This window comes from Phyllostomus discolor, chromosome 2, assembly GCF_004126475.2.
Source record: "Phyllostomus discolor isolate MPI-MPIP mPhyDis1 chromosome 2, mPhyDis1.pri.v3, whole genome shotgun sequence".
Taxonomy (NCBI): Eukaryota; Metazoa; Chordata; class Mammalia; order Chiroptera; family Phyllostomidae; genus Phyllostomus; species Phyllostomus discolor.
The window spans coordinates 215330898-215347909 of NC_040904.2; the positions used below are offsets into that span (position 1 = coordinate 215330898).

The window sequence follows — 17012 nt, forward strand, 5'->3', positions numbered from 1 at the left end:
CCAGGAACGGGCGAGCGGAGAACGGCCAGCGGCACGTGGCGCCTTCCCGGTCCGCTAACCAATTTTGGTTCCAGCATTAAAAATGGTTCTCAGATAACTAATTTTTTTAAATCTTGGGTCTTATTCATTTTCCCATTAGGAAATTGAACTGATCATATACATTGATTTATATCCTGAATTTACGGGAACTTACATATTTGGAATGTCCTACTGTAAGACTGATGAATGTAAAGAGTTAATTTCAGGGTACCGTTTTGCCTTAATGGTTTTCAGAAATAAACTATTTTTAAAACTGGTTGGGTGAGTCAGAGTGATGCTGTGGGGTAGCCTTTGCCTGCGAATCCCCCCAAATGCAGCACCGTCTGCCGTCAGCGGAACGCCCCCGCCCCCGGGGGCCACTGGGGCGCAGCCCCTTTCCGTGGGAGAACAGAGCGCGTGGGCACGTGTGGCCGCGGAGCGGGACGTGCGTTTGTATACGGTGACGGGAGGCCGGCGGCTTTCAAAAGGCCAGCTCTTTATTCCCTCTCCCCCGCCTGCTTCTCACACTTCCCCGGGCGGGCGAGGCGGCTCCGCGGCAAAGGCACAACGAGACGGGCCGCGGCGGAGGGCAGCTCACAGTCCGGCATACCGCACCGCTGGGGGCGGGGGGGGCATAGAAGGGGAGTCCTGGGGAAGGGTGCGCTGCTCCGCCGGGCGGACTGTGGAGCAGGGGACAGTGGAGTGGGGCGGGAGGGAAGTCCATCTGGGCCCACGTGGAGCTGGGCCTGGAGCCGGAAGGAGCCTCAGGGAACAGAAGGGGCTGGGAGCACCAACAGGGAACCTGCAGAGCACCGGGGTGACTCCGAGACCGCGGGTTTTCGCGCCCACGCTACTGGGGCTGCAGGGCCGGCACTGGCCCCGCAAGCACGGCCAACTCCTGGATCCCGCCCATCGCACGAAGGGCACATGGGGCTGCAGGCCCACCAGGTGCAAGCAGGAACAGCCCAGGGACGGCCCTGCAGGGAGGCGGCGCCCTGGCGGGAGCGATGGACCCCACAGGCCCAGCCTCAGCTCCCCTCGGCTCCTGTCCCTCGCCCCAGCTCTGAGCTGCCCTGCCCTGCTGCTGCTGCTGCTGCTGCTGCTGCCGCTGCTGGCGGGACCCCGCCGCCCTGCGGCTCCAGCCTGCTCGCAGTCAGGGCCAGCACAGCAGTCAGGGCCAGCACGTGGTGCGCTCCCAGCTCAGCCCGCACCAGCCTGGGCCACCGAGGCTGCGCTCAGGCCTGAGTGCTGGGCTGGCTGGCCGGCCTCTTCCATGGAACTTTCCTTTTCTCCAAGTCGTGCCGAATTTCCTGAGGGAAGGCGTGGACGTTCTCCTGGACACAAGGGAGGCAGAATCTCTTGGAGTAGAACAGGCTGCATTCCTGGAAGAGGAGGGGAGTGCTGAGAACTGGGGGCCAGCCCTTCATCGCACGCAGGGCAGGGGCGGGCAGCTCGGGCAGCTGGGAGGCGGTGGGAAGGGTGCAGCCGCAGCCCAACAGCAGAGGGAGACTGTGGCCCAGGGGCCTGGCCACCTCAAGGAGCGTGTGGGGTCATGACCTGAGAGAAAAAGAGGGGGTGGGGGCGGGAGTCCCCCAGCAGCCTGGACGGAGGCTCCTCCCACATCCCTTCTCCTCATCCCCCATTTTCCACTCGGAGGGAGGGAGGGAGGGAGCGAGGGAGCGAGCGGCTGACTGTTCCACTGTGGCGTGAGACACAGCTCCCTCGGCCCTAGTTCATCACCAGGCAGGGCGCTCAGGGGCATCTCCATGGGCAGGGTGGCTCACGGGACAGGCCACCGCCCACCCGCCCACCCTTGGGTTTGCAGATGCTGGGCTCGCTCTGTGGGTGCCCCGGCCCCACCCCCGCCCCGACTCTCGGAGCCTCTCTCCTCCCGGATAAAGCTCTGCCAGCCCAACTTTGGGGCAGATTAAAGGCAGCCTCCGGGGTAAAGCGGGCACTAAACGCAGGGCACCCAACAAACTCCAGAAGGGGGGACTGCTTCCCCAGGAAGGCTCCCCAGGAACAATTAGAAAAGTCACCACCCTGTGTTGGGGTGGGGACGACCACCAGGGGCCACTGGGGTGGTGTGGAGCCTCCAAGAATCTGTTCCTTTCCCCCAGCCCCACAGAGGCCCTCGGGCTGACCCCAGTTTGCCTCTCTGCCCGCCCCTTCCCTCAGCTAAGGGACTGTCCATCATGAGGTAGACCAGCTGGTCTCTAAGAGCAGCCCCTACCCCCACCCCCCACCAGGGATCCTGGGGTCCCAGAGGCAAGAGGAGGCTGGCGCTCACACCATCCCTTGGAAAGGCTCACAGGTGACCTCTCCCACAGCCCTGCCTTTGGGGTCCCACCCCCGCCCCCAGGGAAGGTGGCCCCAGTCCCCTGCGGCTTACCCACCGGGCCCACACACACCAGCCGGCTGCAGACGCTGCACCTGGAGCCCAGGACCAGGAATCTGTCCTTGTCGGGGGTGAAGGGGTCCTTGGTGACGAAGCTCTCCTCCAAGAGGCTGCGGGGCAGTAAGGGACGCCAGTGTCCAGCCTTTGTGGAGGGAGGCCCTCCCGGGACTGCACACCCAGCCGGCTCTGCGGGGCTCGGAAGCAGCCTCGGGGGAGGTCCCCGGAGGGGCTGCTGCAGCCCGAGCCCCCAGCCGCCAGCCCGATGCTCCAGAGGGGGCAGGGCCACGAGGCTGCCCCTCGCCCCCTGCCGTGGCGATGCCCATGCCCAAACGGCCCGCATCCAGGCAGGGAGAACCGGGGCAGTGCACACCCGTGTGAGGTGCTGGCCTCACCCTGCACACCAGGAAGGAGGACATCCCTGGGATTCCAAGGCGACGTCCCCAGTTCCTGGGCAGTAGAGGAACCCACCAAGTCAGAAGGAAGCAGCCTTGGCCCCTGCCACTTGTCCTGTGTGAGTGACGTATCGGTCGACTTCCCCCCGACGTGGCACTTGATGGGGGACAAACTGAAGGTTACTAACCCAGCCTGAGACCCAGTGGCTCCGCTCCAGGCCCGTCTCTGGGCACATCCCGGGGGCTGGTGCTGAGCTCCACGCCCATTCCCACTCCCACCAGTGCCGGAGCTGCAAGGCTGAGCACCAGCAGAGGGGGCACAGCCCCATCCCCCCACTCCTGTGAGGCCTCCCCCACTGCCCACACCAGCTGCCACGCTGCCCCAGCCTGAGCCACAGTGCCTCTTCCCCGGGCGGTGGCAGGGCTGGACCGGGGGGCGCAGAGGGCAGGAAGGGGCTGGCTGGGGCTGGGAGAGCGGCACGGCCCTCCAGCCCTGCCTGGGGCCTCGTCAGGTTGCAGCAAACACCCAGACTTGGGCTGGGCGGGCCTAAAGCCGACACCCAGGCCGCGTGTCAGACTCAGGCCACCAGCTCGGGGTGTGGGGACCACGAGCCACTGGGCACGTACTCACATGATAGACTGGGTGTTGGGGGGCTTCTGCCCCACGTAGCTGTACGGAGCCGTCAGGGAGCAGAGCTGGCACTCAAACACACCCAGGGGCTGGTGCTCCGCCTCGTGTGCCATCTGCAAGGTCCAGATGCAGGACAGGTCACTGTCAGAACCCAGAACCGCCCGGCACTCCAAGCCCCAGCGACGTGTAACTCCGACCAAGAGGGCGGAAGGTGCCCCTTTCCAACGAGGAACCTCAAGTTCAGAGTAAGCCCAAGACCTCCCCCAGGCCCCAACTGTTTTCAAGTGCGGAGGAGATTTTCCCCACAGGCGGCTACGTGCCGCGCCGTAAAGTGAGACCGCAGCGACGCAGCGAGGCAGCGCTGGAATCAGAGGACGTCCCCAGTCCCCCGGGGACTGAATTAGCATCAGGGTCAGACAGACGCCTGAAAAACCTCCAGACTTGGAAGTTAGACAATACGCTGAAAATACACCGTAGTTCAAAGAAGAAATCACAAGGGAAATTACAAAATATTTTAACTAAATAAAAACTAAAATACTGCATCATGTCAAGATACGTAGAATGCAGCTTCGGCAGTGTCTACAGGAAAGTTCGGCGCTTCCAATATTTAAATTGGAGAAGAACATGTAATGTCGATCACTGAAGCTTCTACCTTAAGAAACCAGAAAAAAGCAAATTAAACCCTAACATAAATAGAAAGAAGAACATAATAAAGGATGGAAACCAGAGAAACGAAAATGACTAACAATGAAAAAAAAAATCAATAAAGCCAAAGCTGGTTATTTCAAGACAGCAGTAAAGTTGGTGGCCTCTAACGGGACTGGCAAGGAGAACGAGAAGGTGCAAACCGCCACCCTCAGGAATGAACGAGGGGACGTCGCTTGGACTTCAGACAATGAAATGAAAGTGAGGGCACATTTGGAACAGCTTTCTACCAAATAAATCTGACAGTTTAGCTGAAATGGACAGATTTCTTGCAGGGGGAAAACCCTGCCCATCACCAAAAGTGACCCAAAAAGAAACAGAAAACCTGAATAGCCCTGTAGCTATTCAGAAAACTGGTTTCATCATTTAAAGTGCCCCTAAAAAATGAAATAAAAAAAATGGAAAAAAAAATCAGGCCTAGGTGGCTTAACCACAAATGGTTAAGCATTTAAGGGAGAAATATTGGGTTGACCAAAAAAGTCCATTTAGTTTTTTCCATAAAATCAAGGACATATTTTTCATTTTCACCAATAACTTGACTGATTTGGATGTTTTGAGTATGTCAGCTGTCTCCCCTTCGTGGTATGACACTGATTATTCTCAAGTAATGTCTCAACTGGGTCGCTATCCGCTTCACCCGGTCTGCCCAGCTGTGAGCACCGTCCGGCGAGAAACCTCCAGCACAAAACTTCACGAACCGCTTCTGACACACTCGACCCATGACAGCACCTTCTGCGTCCACTGCACAAACCTTTTCTTGTGTTTCAGTTGCACGTTTACCTTTCTTGAAGTAATAAAGTGTAACATGCCCAAAATGCTGCGTATTTTCTTTCTTCCGTATCAAAATGGCTACACAAAAATTCACCAATTTTGATGAGTTTTTTTTTTTTCACAATACAACCTAACAAAGTTGTTCTGAATGAAGTTAAAGACAACTAAGCACTACTAGAGAGCCATCTTACAGAAAAAAAAAAACAAACAAAACGAAATGAACTTTTTGGCCAGCCCAATAGAACCCACACACAGACACTTTCAGAATGTAGAGAAGGCGACAGCTGGTGGTGACTGTGAGGACAGCATCGCACTGACACAGAAACTGCCAGGACAGCCCTGACACCGTTACCCATGCCATCACAGAAAAACTACGGACCGATACCCCTTCTGAACCCAGATACCCAAGAATCCCTAGCAAAATCCTAGCAAACTGAATTCAACGATACGTAAGAAGCCTAAGATGCCCTGAGTGGACTCAACTCAGGAATGCAAGCTTCGTGTAACATTCAGAAGCCAACGAATGCAACTTATGGTAGTGACAGAAAAAAGGAAGAACGCCACATTATCACTTCAATAGATGCATAGGGAGCAGGACAAAATTCCACAGCATTCTTCAAAATCAAGGCTCTGAGTGGTGCTTTGAACCCCAGGCGCTCCCGAACTGACGGCAGGAAATAAACTCCCTTCCTCGCTGTCTCAGGCCTCCTGAGAGCCGGGGTTACCCTTTCCCACTACTGCCCCGCCCCTCCCCCACACACCGTGCTCAGAGGCTCCTGTTTACTCCCCTCCTGGCCTCCGCTTTCGCTCTTCCTCCACCCAGAGGGCTCCCCCACCTCTGGCTGCGGGGCTTCCCTCGGGCTGCCTGCAAGACCTTCATCTTTGACTTTCAGCGGTTTGAAAAAAACCACCCATATATACGTACACACACACATACACACACGTGCAAAATGGTATACATTATATAATGGAATATGGAATATATATAACACACAACATACATGCATGTACACACATATAATTCTACACATATGTTGTGTGTGTATACACACGTACAGGGTCCGGCAGAAGGCCTGCTTGAGTGTGGTTGGTAGGGTAAAAACGTGGGTGTAATAACTTAATAGTTTTAATTGGAACATTTGAGCACCATGTCACGTGGTGTGCTTGAGCGTGACATTGTTACGCTGCAGAATGACATGCTGATGATTTTGTCATTTAAAAAGGGACGTTATTTGTGCTGGGCCCTGTACTAACTTTTCCTGCACAGGGTTTCGCCCTGCTGGTGCTCCTTGGAGCAGTCTTTGACTCGTGTTTTGGTGCCTTTTATTATTTTTGGGAAATTTCTTAACCACAGTCGCCCCAACCTTCCTCGCTCTTCACCTGGGTTTCCAAGCGCAGACAGGTCAGGCTGCCCGCCACGCGCCCCCCCACCCGCGTTCCCGCGCCCTCGGTCCTGGGTTTCTTCACCGTGTTGCAGTGTGAGTTGTTGCTACGGACCGACCTATCGTCAAGGTGCCTGGCTTTTCCCCCCTTGGCCGGTCGCGAACCGGGCGCAGCGTCCTTCAGCTTGCTCCCGGAAGGCATTCTTCGCCTTGCCGCTGCTTATCCCTAACCTTTACACCTCACTCCTCCTCCAAGTTTCCAGAAATGCCCCGCTCGAGGTCTGCGGGACCCCGCACGTCCAGGCCCGGCCCCGGGAGCTCACAAGCCCGCTGTCATCTCGGGGGGCCTTTCCCCGAGTCCTCCGCCCCCCGGGGCCGAGCGCAGCGGGCAGCGGGTCCGACCCGGGTCCTCGGAATCCCAGGGACCTCTACCGAGGCGTCGCTGCCGCCGGCGAGCAGCAGGCGCTGGGAGGGACCGGGGCCGGCCGAGCGCGCGCACTCCCGTCACACCCCCGGGCCGCCCCTCTCACCTCCGCCTGCGCGCACCCGCGTCCCACGCCGCCCGGACTCACGGCGCGTGCGCGGCCCCGCCCCCTGACGGCCGACCGCGCGTGCGCACCCCTCCCTATCACCCCGGGCGCATGCGCGATGCGAGACGTAGTTCGAGTGTGGCTTCCGCCTCCTCGGCGTCTCCCTGGTGCATTGCTTTTTGGGGGTGCAGCCCCTGGGCGGTGCCTGACCCTGCTTTGGCCCGAGAGCGCTCCTACTTGGCCTGCGGTTCGGGCTGTGCTAAGATTCTCAGCTTCTTTCTGTGTTCCCCCGGGCTCAGCGGAGCCCCACGTGGTCTCGCTTTTCGCGCGCCTCTGGTCACGTGCCTTGGGTTGGACAGTCCTCCTAGTGCGCGCGCTGCCTGTCCCCCGTTAGGACGGGAGCCCCCTGGGTCACAGGCAGGGCCCATGATGCCCCTTAATGCAGCAGAGAAGCGGGGTTCTGCACGAGACCTTTGTAAAGCTGTGTGCACTTGGGACATATCGCCCTGCTCCTCCAAACCCTAAAGCGGCCTGCAACACGCCCCTCTCGACCTGGGCCCCACCATCCTTCAACCTCCCTGGCTTTGCTTGCCCCAGGGCCCCACCAGGTTCCAAAGGTTCTCCTGGCTCCCAGACTCCCCTACCCCAGCCCCAGGCAGGCTCTCCCCTACACTTGCGGTAGCCTCCACTATGCGGCGCCCTCCCTGCTTTTTCCTCCGGGGAAGTGGGAAATAAGGATTATACCGAGCCTGCTAGTAATGCTGGGAATGAACTGCTCTTGGCCAGTGCAAGCGCCGCCCTGCCCTGGGCCCCAGAGCAAGCACTTTGCTTTGGTTACTAGAAAAATATGACCCCAACTGTGTTTACAGCCGTGATATTCTGTGGATGGATCCAAAGCACAGAGGATTTTCAGGGCAGTGAAAATCCTCTGATACTAGAATGGCAGAGGCATGCAACTGTGTTTGCCTGAATCCACAGAATGTGCAACACCAAAAGCATGTGCCTCCTCAGATTACACCGCCACTCAGTGAGTAACCAAGGCCTGGGACCAAGCGGCCAGTCGCCAGGCTGACTTTGCGGTCCTGTGTTTCCGGCCCCGACTTCCCCGGCAGGAGCCCCCGTGTAGACGCCCCCCCCCCCCCCCCATGCAGAAGCCTCCGTGTGTCACTCAGAAATCTCACATTTAATTCTGACACCGCATCCGCACACAGGAGCAGGCTCCTGCGGGAGAATGAAACAGCGGCCAGCCCATGTTTCTCTTAAACAACAAACAACATTTTCTTTACTGTTCAGTAACAACCCACTGGGACACAAACAACCAAAAGCCCAAACCCGGGGTGTAGATGTTGCTAGGCCCGACCTACAGGACAGTCACTGTCTTTGAAAGGGAACCCACACGCAGCGCCTTGTTGTCTGACAAAAACTTAGTGTCACGGCCCAAGAGCTAACGTTACGGTGTACGTCTTTAACTGGAAGGAGCCCTAGGGAGTAGATGGAAAGCTTCAGACTTCTGACCTCTGATCTCATCCCTGAATTCATTCCAAATCCAGGGCAAGTCCTGGAACCCCCGGGGCCCCTCAGGCCCTGGACCAGTCGGGATGTGGTGGAGCGGGGCAGGGGGAGGCTGGTGGAGGGAACGTGGGTCAGGGAAGCTCTGGCCTCTGAAAAGAGCTCCCAGCGCGTCTCCAACCCTCTGGACTGCTGCAGGCTCCAAAGACACTTCACTCCCCGGAAAGAGAGCTCAGCTCCTCTCCCCGGGGCATTGCTGGTCGCTCTCTCTTTTCCTGTTCCCAAGAGTGGGGGCCAAGAGTGGGGATACTTGCAAATGTAGGGGTGTGCGTGTGCAGGACACTGGTCTGGGGCCACTAAACGCAATGTTTGCTGGGAGACCCTCGCCCGCAGCTCTCGACACTGCCGCTGTCACACCACGAGATACACCACCTTCCTCTCGTTCATGTTTCTGGTCTTCAGCCCCCGGAAGCGCCGGTTCTGCCTCTCCGGCCGCCCATAGAGCATGTCCATGAAGCATGTGGGCTTGTCTTGGGCCTTGGGTCGGAGGGACAGGAAGCCAAGCAGCCTCCTGAGTTTGCCACACAAGTAGGCCGCCGCTTCCGCTTCGTCCGACGGTGCCTCGTACACGGGCTGTGCCATCTCCTCATGGGCAGACAGGATCGTGACCCGGAACAGGTTGATCAGCAGGCAGATCACCAGCAGTATAAACGAGGAGAGGAACAGGGCCCCGAGGACCCTGTTCTGGGAAAAGTCTATGTTCTGAAAAGCTGAAACGCAGTAGGAGAGCACCGTCTGGGTGGCGTGGAGCAGGTGGCCGTAGTTCCATTCGTGCTGCCCGAACACCAGGCACCCGAGAGCCGCGTACACGGAGAAACACAGGGACAGCATGAGCGCCATGTGGAAGGTGGCGGGCAGGGCGGTTTGGAGGGCCCTCTGAGCCAGGCGCACGCTGTAAAAGAATCTGCAATACCGGAGCGTCTTCAAAATGGCCAGAAACAGCAGGAAGCCCAACGCGATCCCCATGGCGTGGTCCGCTTGAGAGACGGCGTGGAAGGGCACGAAGTCCCTGGAGTTCGACGCGTAGGACCGGAGGACGCCGGCGGCCAGGAAGTGCTTGCTGAGAAACAGCACGATCAGCGCGGCGAAGGCGCCGTTCAGGGCGAGGCTGAGCCAGCTGCACGCGAGCGTCACGTAGGAGGCCCTCTTCTGCCAGATGGTGTACACCTCGTGCGCCAGGTGGGCCAGGAAGCACACGAGGATGGCCGCGTACAGGGCGGCTTCTGCCGACAGCTTCCCGCTGAAGCTGCCCAGCGAGAAGGAGTGCACAGACACACTGGCGTTCACGACGCCGTAAGGAGAGACCTCGAACATGACCGAGACGCTGCAGACCAGGCCGACGTCCGGGTTAAAGGTGGTCAGGTCCAGAATCACAGCCCATGTCTTCTCATCCAGCCAGTGGCTGCTCTGCAGGTCCTTGAGCCTCAGGGTGGAATTAAACTGCTGCTGGTCTGGGAAGAAATAGAACGCGTACCCCCCGGACCCATAGGTATGAAGAAGTCCGTAGGAGTAATACACCCATCTCCTTTCTGGAGGCTTATAGGTAAACCCTTGGGTGTTTTTGTCGGTCGTCCGCTTGTTGACCTTCTTCCAAAACTGAGTGTAGTTTGCCGTGTCTTCCGGATGGGTGCCGTATGTGGGGTGGCAGTGAATTTCCCTTTTGATGCTGTCTGGCACGGGGCTGTGGGCGGGCAGGCAGGCCTTGTCCGCCGGCTTGGCCCTCACTTGCCTCATCAGCGGGAGGCCGAGGATCTGAGAGGAGCTGTCGGGAAGAAACGTCGGGTTCTCGTCGTTGTGGAACAAGGGCAACGTCACGCTGCTGAGCCACAGGTAGACGTCGTCCAGCTTGGTCACGGCCGCGAGGCCCTCGGAGAACTGGTGGCGGATGAACCGGTTGTAGTAGAAGCTGTCGGCTTGGCGGAGGAGGGCGGCAAGGCCCAGCAGGAGGGCGAGGAAGATGAGGTGGGCCAGCGTGCCAGCCAGCAGCAGCCATGCGCCCCTCTTGGCTCTCTTCTTTCTCTTGAAAATCCTGATCTCGTCCTCCGTGAGGGGCTGGTACATCCTCGTGCCCCGGAGGTAGACGATGCGCTGGTGTTGCTCCTGCATTTTGGCCGGGTCCCGCCTGGGGTCCTGCAGCTGGATCTCTGTGTAGCGGTAGTTGCTGACCCACGAGAGGTTTTTACAGTACTTGGGCCTGCACGACCGGAGGCCCGACAGGAGGACGATTTTGAATGGCTGCACCAGGAAAACGGACTGGCAGAACGAGCAGAACGACGCGAAGAGCCACTCTATGGACCGCTCGTAGCCGTAAGTCAGCCCGTACAGCACGATGAAGAAGGAGGACACGCCCGACGTGGCGAAGACCAGGAACCAGGCCACGAAAACGCACCATCGGGGCAGCTCCACCCTGGGCTTGGTGTTGGGGGGCGGGGGGGCCTCTGGGGAAGGCGGCTGTTCCGCGGGCGCCCCTGGACCGTCGGTGACGTTCTTGTTGCTGTTGTTGACGTTCTTGTTGCTGTTGTTGGCATTCGTCCTGGGGTGGAGTGGGGCCTTGCCTCCTGCCTTCTTCAACGGTCCCCTCGCTTTCGAGGTCGCTTTGCCCGAAGACTTCCTGACCCCGAGCCTGGGACTGCTCCCAGGGGCGGGCGGCTGCTCCTTGGTCTGCTGCACGTGCCACTTTTTCAGACGGTCCTCCCAGTGCCCGGCCTCTGCCGCCATCGCGGGAGGCTTCCGAGGAGACACCGCCTCCAGGCTCACCTGGGGCTGCCTCTGGGAATAGGTGAACAGGCCAGTGATGGCCACCTGCACCGGGAGCGTGATCACGGCGCTCTCCAGCCCGATGACCATGGACCGCAGGTAGCGGCCGCCCTCGGGCCCCATCCCCTCCTCCTCCTCCTTGTTGAGGTTGAAGAACATGATGTTGCACAGCAGCGAGGCCAGCAGCATGGCCAGGCAGCAGGACAGCCTCTCGAGCCGGCTGAAGCCTTTGCTGACGACGCCGATGAAGACGGAGAACCACATGTGCGCCTTCTCCGCCTTCTTGGTCATGTCTATGAGGCAGAAGTCCGCCCTCTTCAGGGGCACGTTGGGACTGGCGGCCTCAAACGTCCTGTCCACAGAGGTGTCGATAGACAGCCACGCCCGACACATGAACAGCCAGATGTGTCTGCTGAACAGGTTCTCCACCTTGATTCGGCTCAGGTACCAGCTGGGGGCTCTGCCCTCGTTGTTGTGCCACACGCGGATGTCCCGGATGTCCCCCAGGTCGCTCCTCGTCGTCAGCAGGAAGGTGTTGATGCTCCCGCGGTAGAGGGTTTTAAACTGGGGGTGGCTCAAACAGTGCACGTCGCTGGTGCCCTCTGTTCCCCTGAGCTGGACGAAGACGTTGGCCCTGGTCCCCGCCCCGCAGCGGCTTCCGGTGAAAATGGTGATGAGGTAGCAGACGTCGTCATAGGGGTCGTTGTCAGGCAGGACTATCACGCGGTCCCGGAGCAACTGGTCGATCTCGTCCCTGTGCACCGCCCAGAAGGCCAAGGCCACGTACACGCACACGATGAAGAGGACCGTGAACAGGGCCACGGGGTTTCTGCCGATGCTCTTGATGACCTCCAACCGCAGGTCCACGGGGTTGGGGACCACGAGCACCTTGGCCGTGAAGTAGCGGAAGTGCAGGCGGACGTTGGCCAGGTCCCCGGCGCCCAGCTGCCGCCGGGCCCTCCTGGCGGCCCTGCAGACGCAGTGCACCCTGTCCCAGGTGGTCTTCTCCCCGAGGACACAGGCGCCCTCCCGCCAGTCCCTCTGTATCCCGAGCATGTCCACGCAGGAGGCTCTGAAAAGCGAGACTCTCAGCAGCTTGTCGGTGGGCTGCATGACAAAGTGGTCCGCCTGCACAGCCACGACGATGGCGCCCTCGGAGGAGTGGCCCCGCTGAGCGGCGGCCTGCAGCAGGGACGGCGGCAGGCAGATCACGCGGGGCATCTTCACCGCGCAGGTCGGGTCAAACAGGCCGCCGTGCTCGACCACCGGAGGGATGTCATGGGGCACCAGGAAGGTGGCGACCAGAGCCGCAGGGGAGACGTGGTTGCCGGCGTACACGGACACGGTGAACAGCACGGTGACTTCCGTCACGATGTGAACCAACAGCTCCTTCGGGTCTCCGCTGTCCAGTGTGAAGCGGAACGCCCCCGTCGTCTTTCTCGAGGCCTCGTCCGCCTCGCCCGGCTCCTTGTCGGGGCCCACCGTGAGGTTGAAGGCCGCAGAGCTGAAGTCTCTCCTGCCTAGGTACACTTCCACCACCTCTGGTGTGAGCTCCAGCACGTCCCCGGCCGCCGTGCTCCCGGTCATCCTGAAGCCGACCACGTCTGCTGAAAGGCTGTCCTGGCCGGTCAGCCAGGGAAAGGGGTCGTCTGCAAACTCACAAAACGTCGCAGAAATGGGCGCGTGTGCGGACAGGCCGGGGACGCTGCTCTCGTTGAGCGTGGCGCGGAGCCAGTTCCGCCCGTGCTCCTCGTCTCCCAGGACGTAGCTGGCCAGCCACCTTTCCGCCTTCCTGAGGTACACGTTGAAGTTCGGGGTCGTCATCGAGACGGTGTCATCGCCGGGCACCCTCCCGGCCAGGACCGTGTCTGCCAGAGACTGCATCACGTAGAAAGGGTCAGTGAATGCTTCGTAGCGAGTGGTCATTTTCAGGACATGGGACAAGCTGGTGAGTATCCCGGTGCACACGATTTCTATCTGTTCAGCGTGGAAGTTCTTGTGGTTCCGCTGGTGCTCTTGCAGGGCTTGGTTGGCACGCCAGATCCTCTCCGTGGCGTTTTTCTTTGCGAAGCTGGTGCATTCCGACGTCTTCTGGGTCAGCTTCGCGACGGCCGTGACGAGCTGGCTGACCTCCACCAGCGTGCCCACGGGGAGAGTGAAGGACACATTGAGCAGGTCCTCCCGCAGCTCGTCTTTGTCTGCGGGCAGGGGGGCCTCCGCTCTCATGCTGTTCAGCACGGAGGCGGCTATGTACATCAGGTAGCCCGCGGGCAGAAAGTCCCGCCCTTGCAGCAAAGTGGACACGACGGAGCCCGGCCCCGTGGTGTAGTTGAGCAGGCGCTGCATCACCGTCTGTGGCGAGTATGTGTCGGTGGGAGCTTGGACGGTGGCGTACACGGTCACCTGAGAGAACGCTCCCATGGAGTCGTACACCTGGACTAGGATCTTCACGGCGTGCTGGCTGAGCTGCTCGCCGACGGGCAGGAAGGACGGGGGCGACGTGTGCTCGGGGCCCAGGTACAGGATGGGCCCCAGGGTATTCTCCTTCAAAGAGCTGATCTTACCAAAACCGTGCAGATCGGACACGATCATTTTGTATGTGAACGGGGTGTTCTGGTCCCTAAAATCATTGCACTGGATGACGAACTTGGTGTAAAATGCAATCCCGCTGGCGGGGCTCACCTTGCAATCCCCAGTTTCAGGCGCGCGGTTGATGGTGATGCTGTACACGAACAACACGATGTGGCCGCCCCACCCCTGCAGTAGTATAGAGGGCTGAAACTGGGCTTCCTTGAAGTTTCTAAAAGCAAAAGGTTTCACGGACAAATACTCACTATTCCTGCCTGTGGAAGTTTGCCCCGCCCAGTCGAACGCCATATCACCCTCCCACGGGGACTGAATGGACCACCTGTAGAGCTCACGGCCTTCCACACAGTTGGTGCAGTTGAAAAACAACGAGAACCTGTCTGATATCACCAAGACGGGATCGCAGTTTTCCATGCACACGATGTGGGCCCTGGGCGCTGGCCCTGGGAGCACCTGCACCCGTTTGTTGGAAAAGGCTGTCGCGTCTCCCTTGTGTATCACCATTCTGAAGAAGTACACGCGGCTGCCTTTGAGCGTCTGCGGCGGCAGCCTCAGCACCGTGCTGGAGGCCCCCGGCCACCTCAGGCTGCCATGCTCCGGCAGACACACCGCCTGGCTCCTCATGTCTATCTGCGCTCCCTGGTAGTCTCCCGGGTTCATGGTGCAGTACCAAGAGAACTGGAGACCCTCCAGCGGGTCGTCCGCCTCCGGATCCCCCGACGCCGACCCGTCCAGAACCACCTCCTGCGTGAATGGGACCCTGATGTTGGAGGCCCCGACGAGAACCGCCTGCAGGGGGGTTCTCGCTATGGTGAAGTAGGTGAAGTCTGAGTTGCTGATCTCGTCTCCGGTGGGCCGCACCAGCTTCAGAGAGACCCGGACCACGTACACCCCATAGGGGAGCGTGTTCTTCGGGATTTCCATGGCCATCCCTTGCCTGGACACGGACTTCACCACCGGCAGAGGGCTGTACCAGTCCGGCCTACTCCAAATCCACGGCACGGAGAACACATCCCAGTCCACCACCTTGCTCTGAGCTGACGGGCAGTCGTAAATGATGTGGGCCATGATGCAAATGTCCATATTCTTGGCGAACACCAGGGAAACACCGGGTACATCCTCGTCGATGCTGACATTTTTGATAACGCAAAGTTCCTGTCTGGCTACCGGACAGGACACGGAAGACCCCACCGCTGGGGGATTGTCCGAGGTGACACCTTCTGAAACAACAGGCCTGAGCCCATCTGTAGGACACTCCGTTTGGGCCACGAAGCCCCGGGAGGGGAGACGGCCACCAGGTGGAGTGGATCTGGGGGACAAGCCAGAGGCGGACGAGGCGTCAGTGGGGCTGACCGACCCGAGGTGAAAGGTCCATTCTGGAGACCCAAGTGAGCGCTGCAGTGGGGCGAGCCGCTGTAGGGACAGCCGACCTCGGCGCGCAGGCACGTGCAGGTCTACATGGGTGGGCGTGGCACGGCGCGCGCGAGGCGCACGCAGCAGGACGTGCACGTGGAGGCAGGGCCGCTGTGCCCACCGCGAGGACCTGTGGGACAAGCAGATGCCCCGACCACCACTCAAGATGACGCCACGGCCCAGAGCCACGCGTGGTCGCAGGCTGAGGCGAGTGCGGCCGCTTAGCCAACTGAGACCCCGGGCGCCCCCGGCTGAGCGCAGCGCGACCGCCTTCCCCCTAGGCGGGTCTCGGGGTCTGGCCTCAGGCGGAGAGCCGTGGGCCACGGTGCCTGCCGGAGAGACAGGGGCGGAGACGATGGCCCCGGCACTGCGAGAAGCCAGGGGCAGAGAGAGGCTGCGGAGGCCCAGGTCCAGGCCCAGGAGCAGGAGAAGCGGGGGCCACATAGCGCCCGCTAGCGGGGAGCCGAGAGGCGCGCAGAGGTTGTGGGGTGGGTCAACGGCTCAGAGGCGCGGGCCGCGGTGGTCACGGGACAGCGGGGTCACGGGGAGGGTGGGGGATGCTGGGTTCCTGGAGCAGCGAGCGGAGCCCAGGCTCCCTGCGCCGCAGCCCGTTCCCACCCTGATCAAGGCGTGCTTGTGGGATGAGGGCACCCGCTTTGCTGATCCGCGGAAAAGACCCCTTCACGGGAACCCCGCGGCCGAGGAATCAAAAGGGACTGCGCGCTCCCGAGCGCCCCTGGCGGCCTGCCTTCGGGCTTCTGCTTTTGCTGTCCGAGTCCTCTCTTCCCGGGGGCCCCGCGCCGCCGGCGCTCCGAGCTCTCCCCTCTTCTAACGGAGGCCTCGGCTGCGGGCCGTTTCCTGCCAGCGCTGCGAACCGCGGCCCGCCTGTTTGCTGCGTTTCGTCGCTCAGTGAAAAGTGTTTCTGGTTTCCCCTTGGGTTCGGGTTCGGGTCCGGGTCCGGGTCCCTGAATTAGAAGTGTGTTGATTTCCGGACGTTGGGAGTTTCCCTGAGACTCGTCCGGTTTTTGATTTCTAACTAGAGTCTGCGGTGGTCGGAGAACCTATCCTGTTTGGGTTCCGTCCCTGCACTTTCGGGGACTGGTTTGCAAGCCCCCCAGTGCGGGCACTCTGGTGGGCGTGGCCTGCGCACGGAAGAACGGTATTCTGCCACTGCGGGGCGGGGCGGGGGGGGGGCGCTCCGCGTCTGCCGACGGGATCAGGTGCGTGCGGTGCGGCCGAGGTCCGGGTCGGTTTCGATTTCTGTCTGGTGGTTCTCTCAAGTGCTGAGAGAGGTCGTTGGACTTTCCTATCATGGCTAGGGAATTACCGATTTCATTTTTTAAATTCTGTCCATTTTGGCTTCATGTATTTTGGGGCTCTATATGTCGGGGACACAAACATCTGTGGTTACTGTGCCTTCCGGGTGAATTGCCCCTTTAGTCACGATGAGATGTCTCTATCTGGGAACCCTCTTGGTCTTAAAGATGATTTTACCTGATATTAAAGTGGTCACTCTATATGTCACTTATGTCTGAGTAAAACTGGGGACGGGAATGAAATAAAATAAAATAAAATAGCCACCCTAGCCCTCTTAGACTGTTTGTATGACTTTTTTTTCCCTTTATTTTACTTGCAATTTATTTATGTCTTCATATTCGAACTGGGGTTTTTTTTTAAGGCAATATTTAAGGGTTTTTTTTTAAAAAAGATTTTATTTATTTATTTTTAGAGAGGGAAGGGAGGGAGAAAGAGAGAGAGAGAGAAACATCCATGTGCGGTTGCTGGGGGTCATGGCCTACAACCCAGGCATGTGCCCTGACTGGGAATCGAACCTGCGACACTTTGGTTCACAGCCCGCTC

At 59.6% G+C, this 17012-nt stretch overlaps 2 protein-coding genes across 3 annotated transcripts; both read right to left on the reverse strand.

The window, feature by feature from the left end:
• Positions 1 to 496: 496 nt before the first annotated feature.
• CDPF1 (cysteine rich DPF motif domain containing 1) lies at positions 497 to 6861 on the reverse strand. Of its 2 annotated transcripts, none has more exons than XM_036019752.1 (4): positions 6828 to 6861; positions 3440 to 3552; positions 2415 to 2526; positions 497 to 1400 (listed from the first exon to the last, which is right to left on the reverse strand). In XM_036019752.1, exons 2-4 carry the CDS (start codon positions 3550 to 3552, stop codon positions 1254 to 1256), a joined length of 372 nt encoding a protein of 123 aa, XP_035875645.1. In that variant the 5' UTR covers positions 6828 to 6861; the 3' UTR covers positions 497 to 1253. The 2 variants fall into 2 exon arrangements, with proteins under 2 accessions (XP_035875645.1, XP_028388959.1); XM_028533158.2 differs by lacking the exon at positions 6828 to 6861 and having other exon boundaries at positions 1132 to 1178; positions 1212 to 1400.
• A 1230-nt stretch (positions 6862 to 8091) lies between these two features.
• On the reverse strand, positions 8092 to 15786 carry PKDREJ (polycystin family receptor for egg jelly). The gene has a single exon (XM_028531556.2). The coding sequence runs from the start codon at positions 15594 to 15596 to the stop codon at positions 8748 to 8750; it is 6849 nt and encodes a 2282-aa protein (XP_028387357.1). The 5' UTR covers positions 15597 to 15786; the 3' UTR covers positions 8092 to 8747.
• Between the last annotated feature and the right edge of the window lie 1226 nt (positions 15787 to 17012).

Excerpts from the sequence above, each read along its gene's own strand:
- CDPF1 (XM_036019752.1), bottom strand. The coding sequence starts at position 3,552 with ATGGCACACGAGGCGGAGCACCAGCCCCTGGGTGTGTTTGAGTGCCAG. Across the intron at positions 2,527-3,439 it reads CCCAACACCCAGTCTATCAT|CCTCTTGGAGGAGAGCTTCG; the intron begins GTGAGTACGTGC and ends ACTGCCCCGCAG. Across the intron at positions 1,401-2,414 it reads GGCTGGTGTGTGTGGGCCCG|GAATGCAGCCTGTTCTACTC; the intron begins GTGGGTAAGCCG and ends CTCCTCTTCCAG.
- PKDREJ (XM_028531556.2), bottom strand. The coding sequence starts at position 15,596 with ATGTGGCCCCCGCTTCTCCTGCTCCTGGGCCTGGACCTGGGCCTCCGC.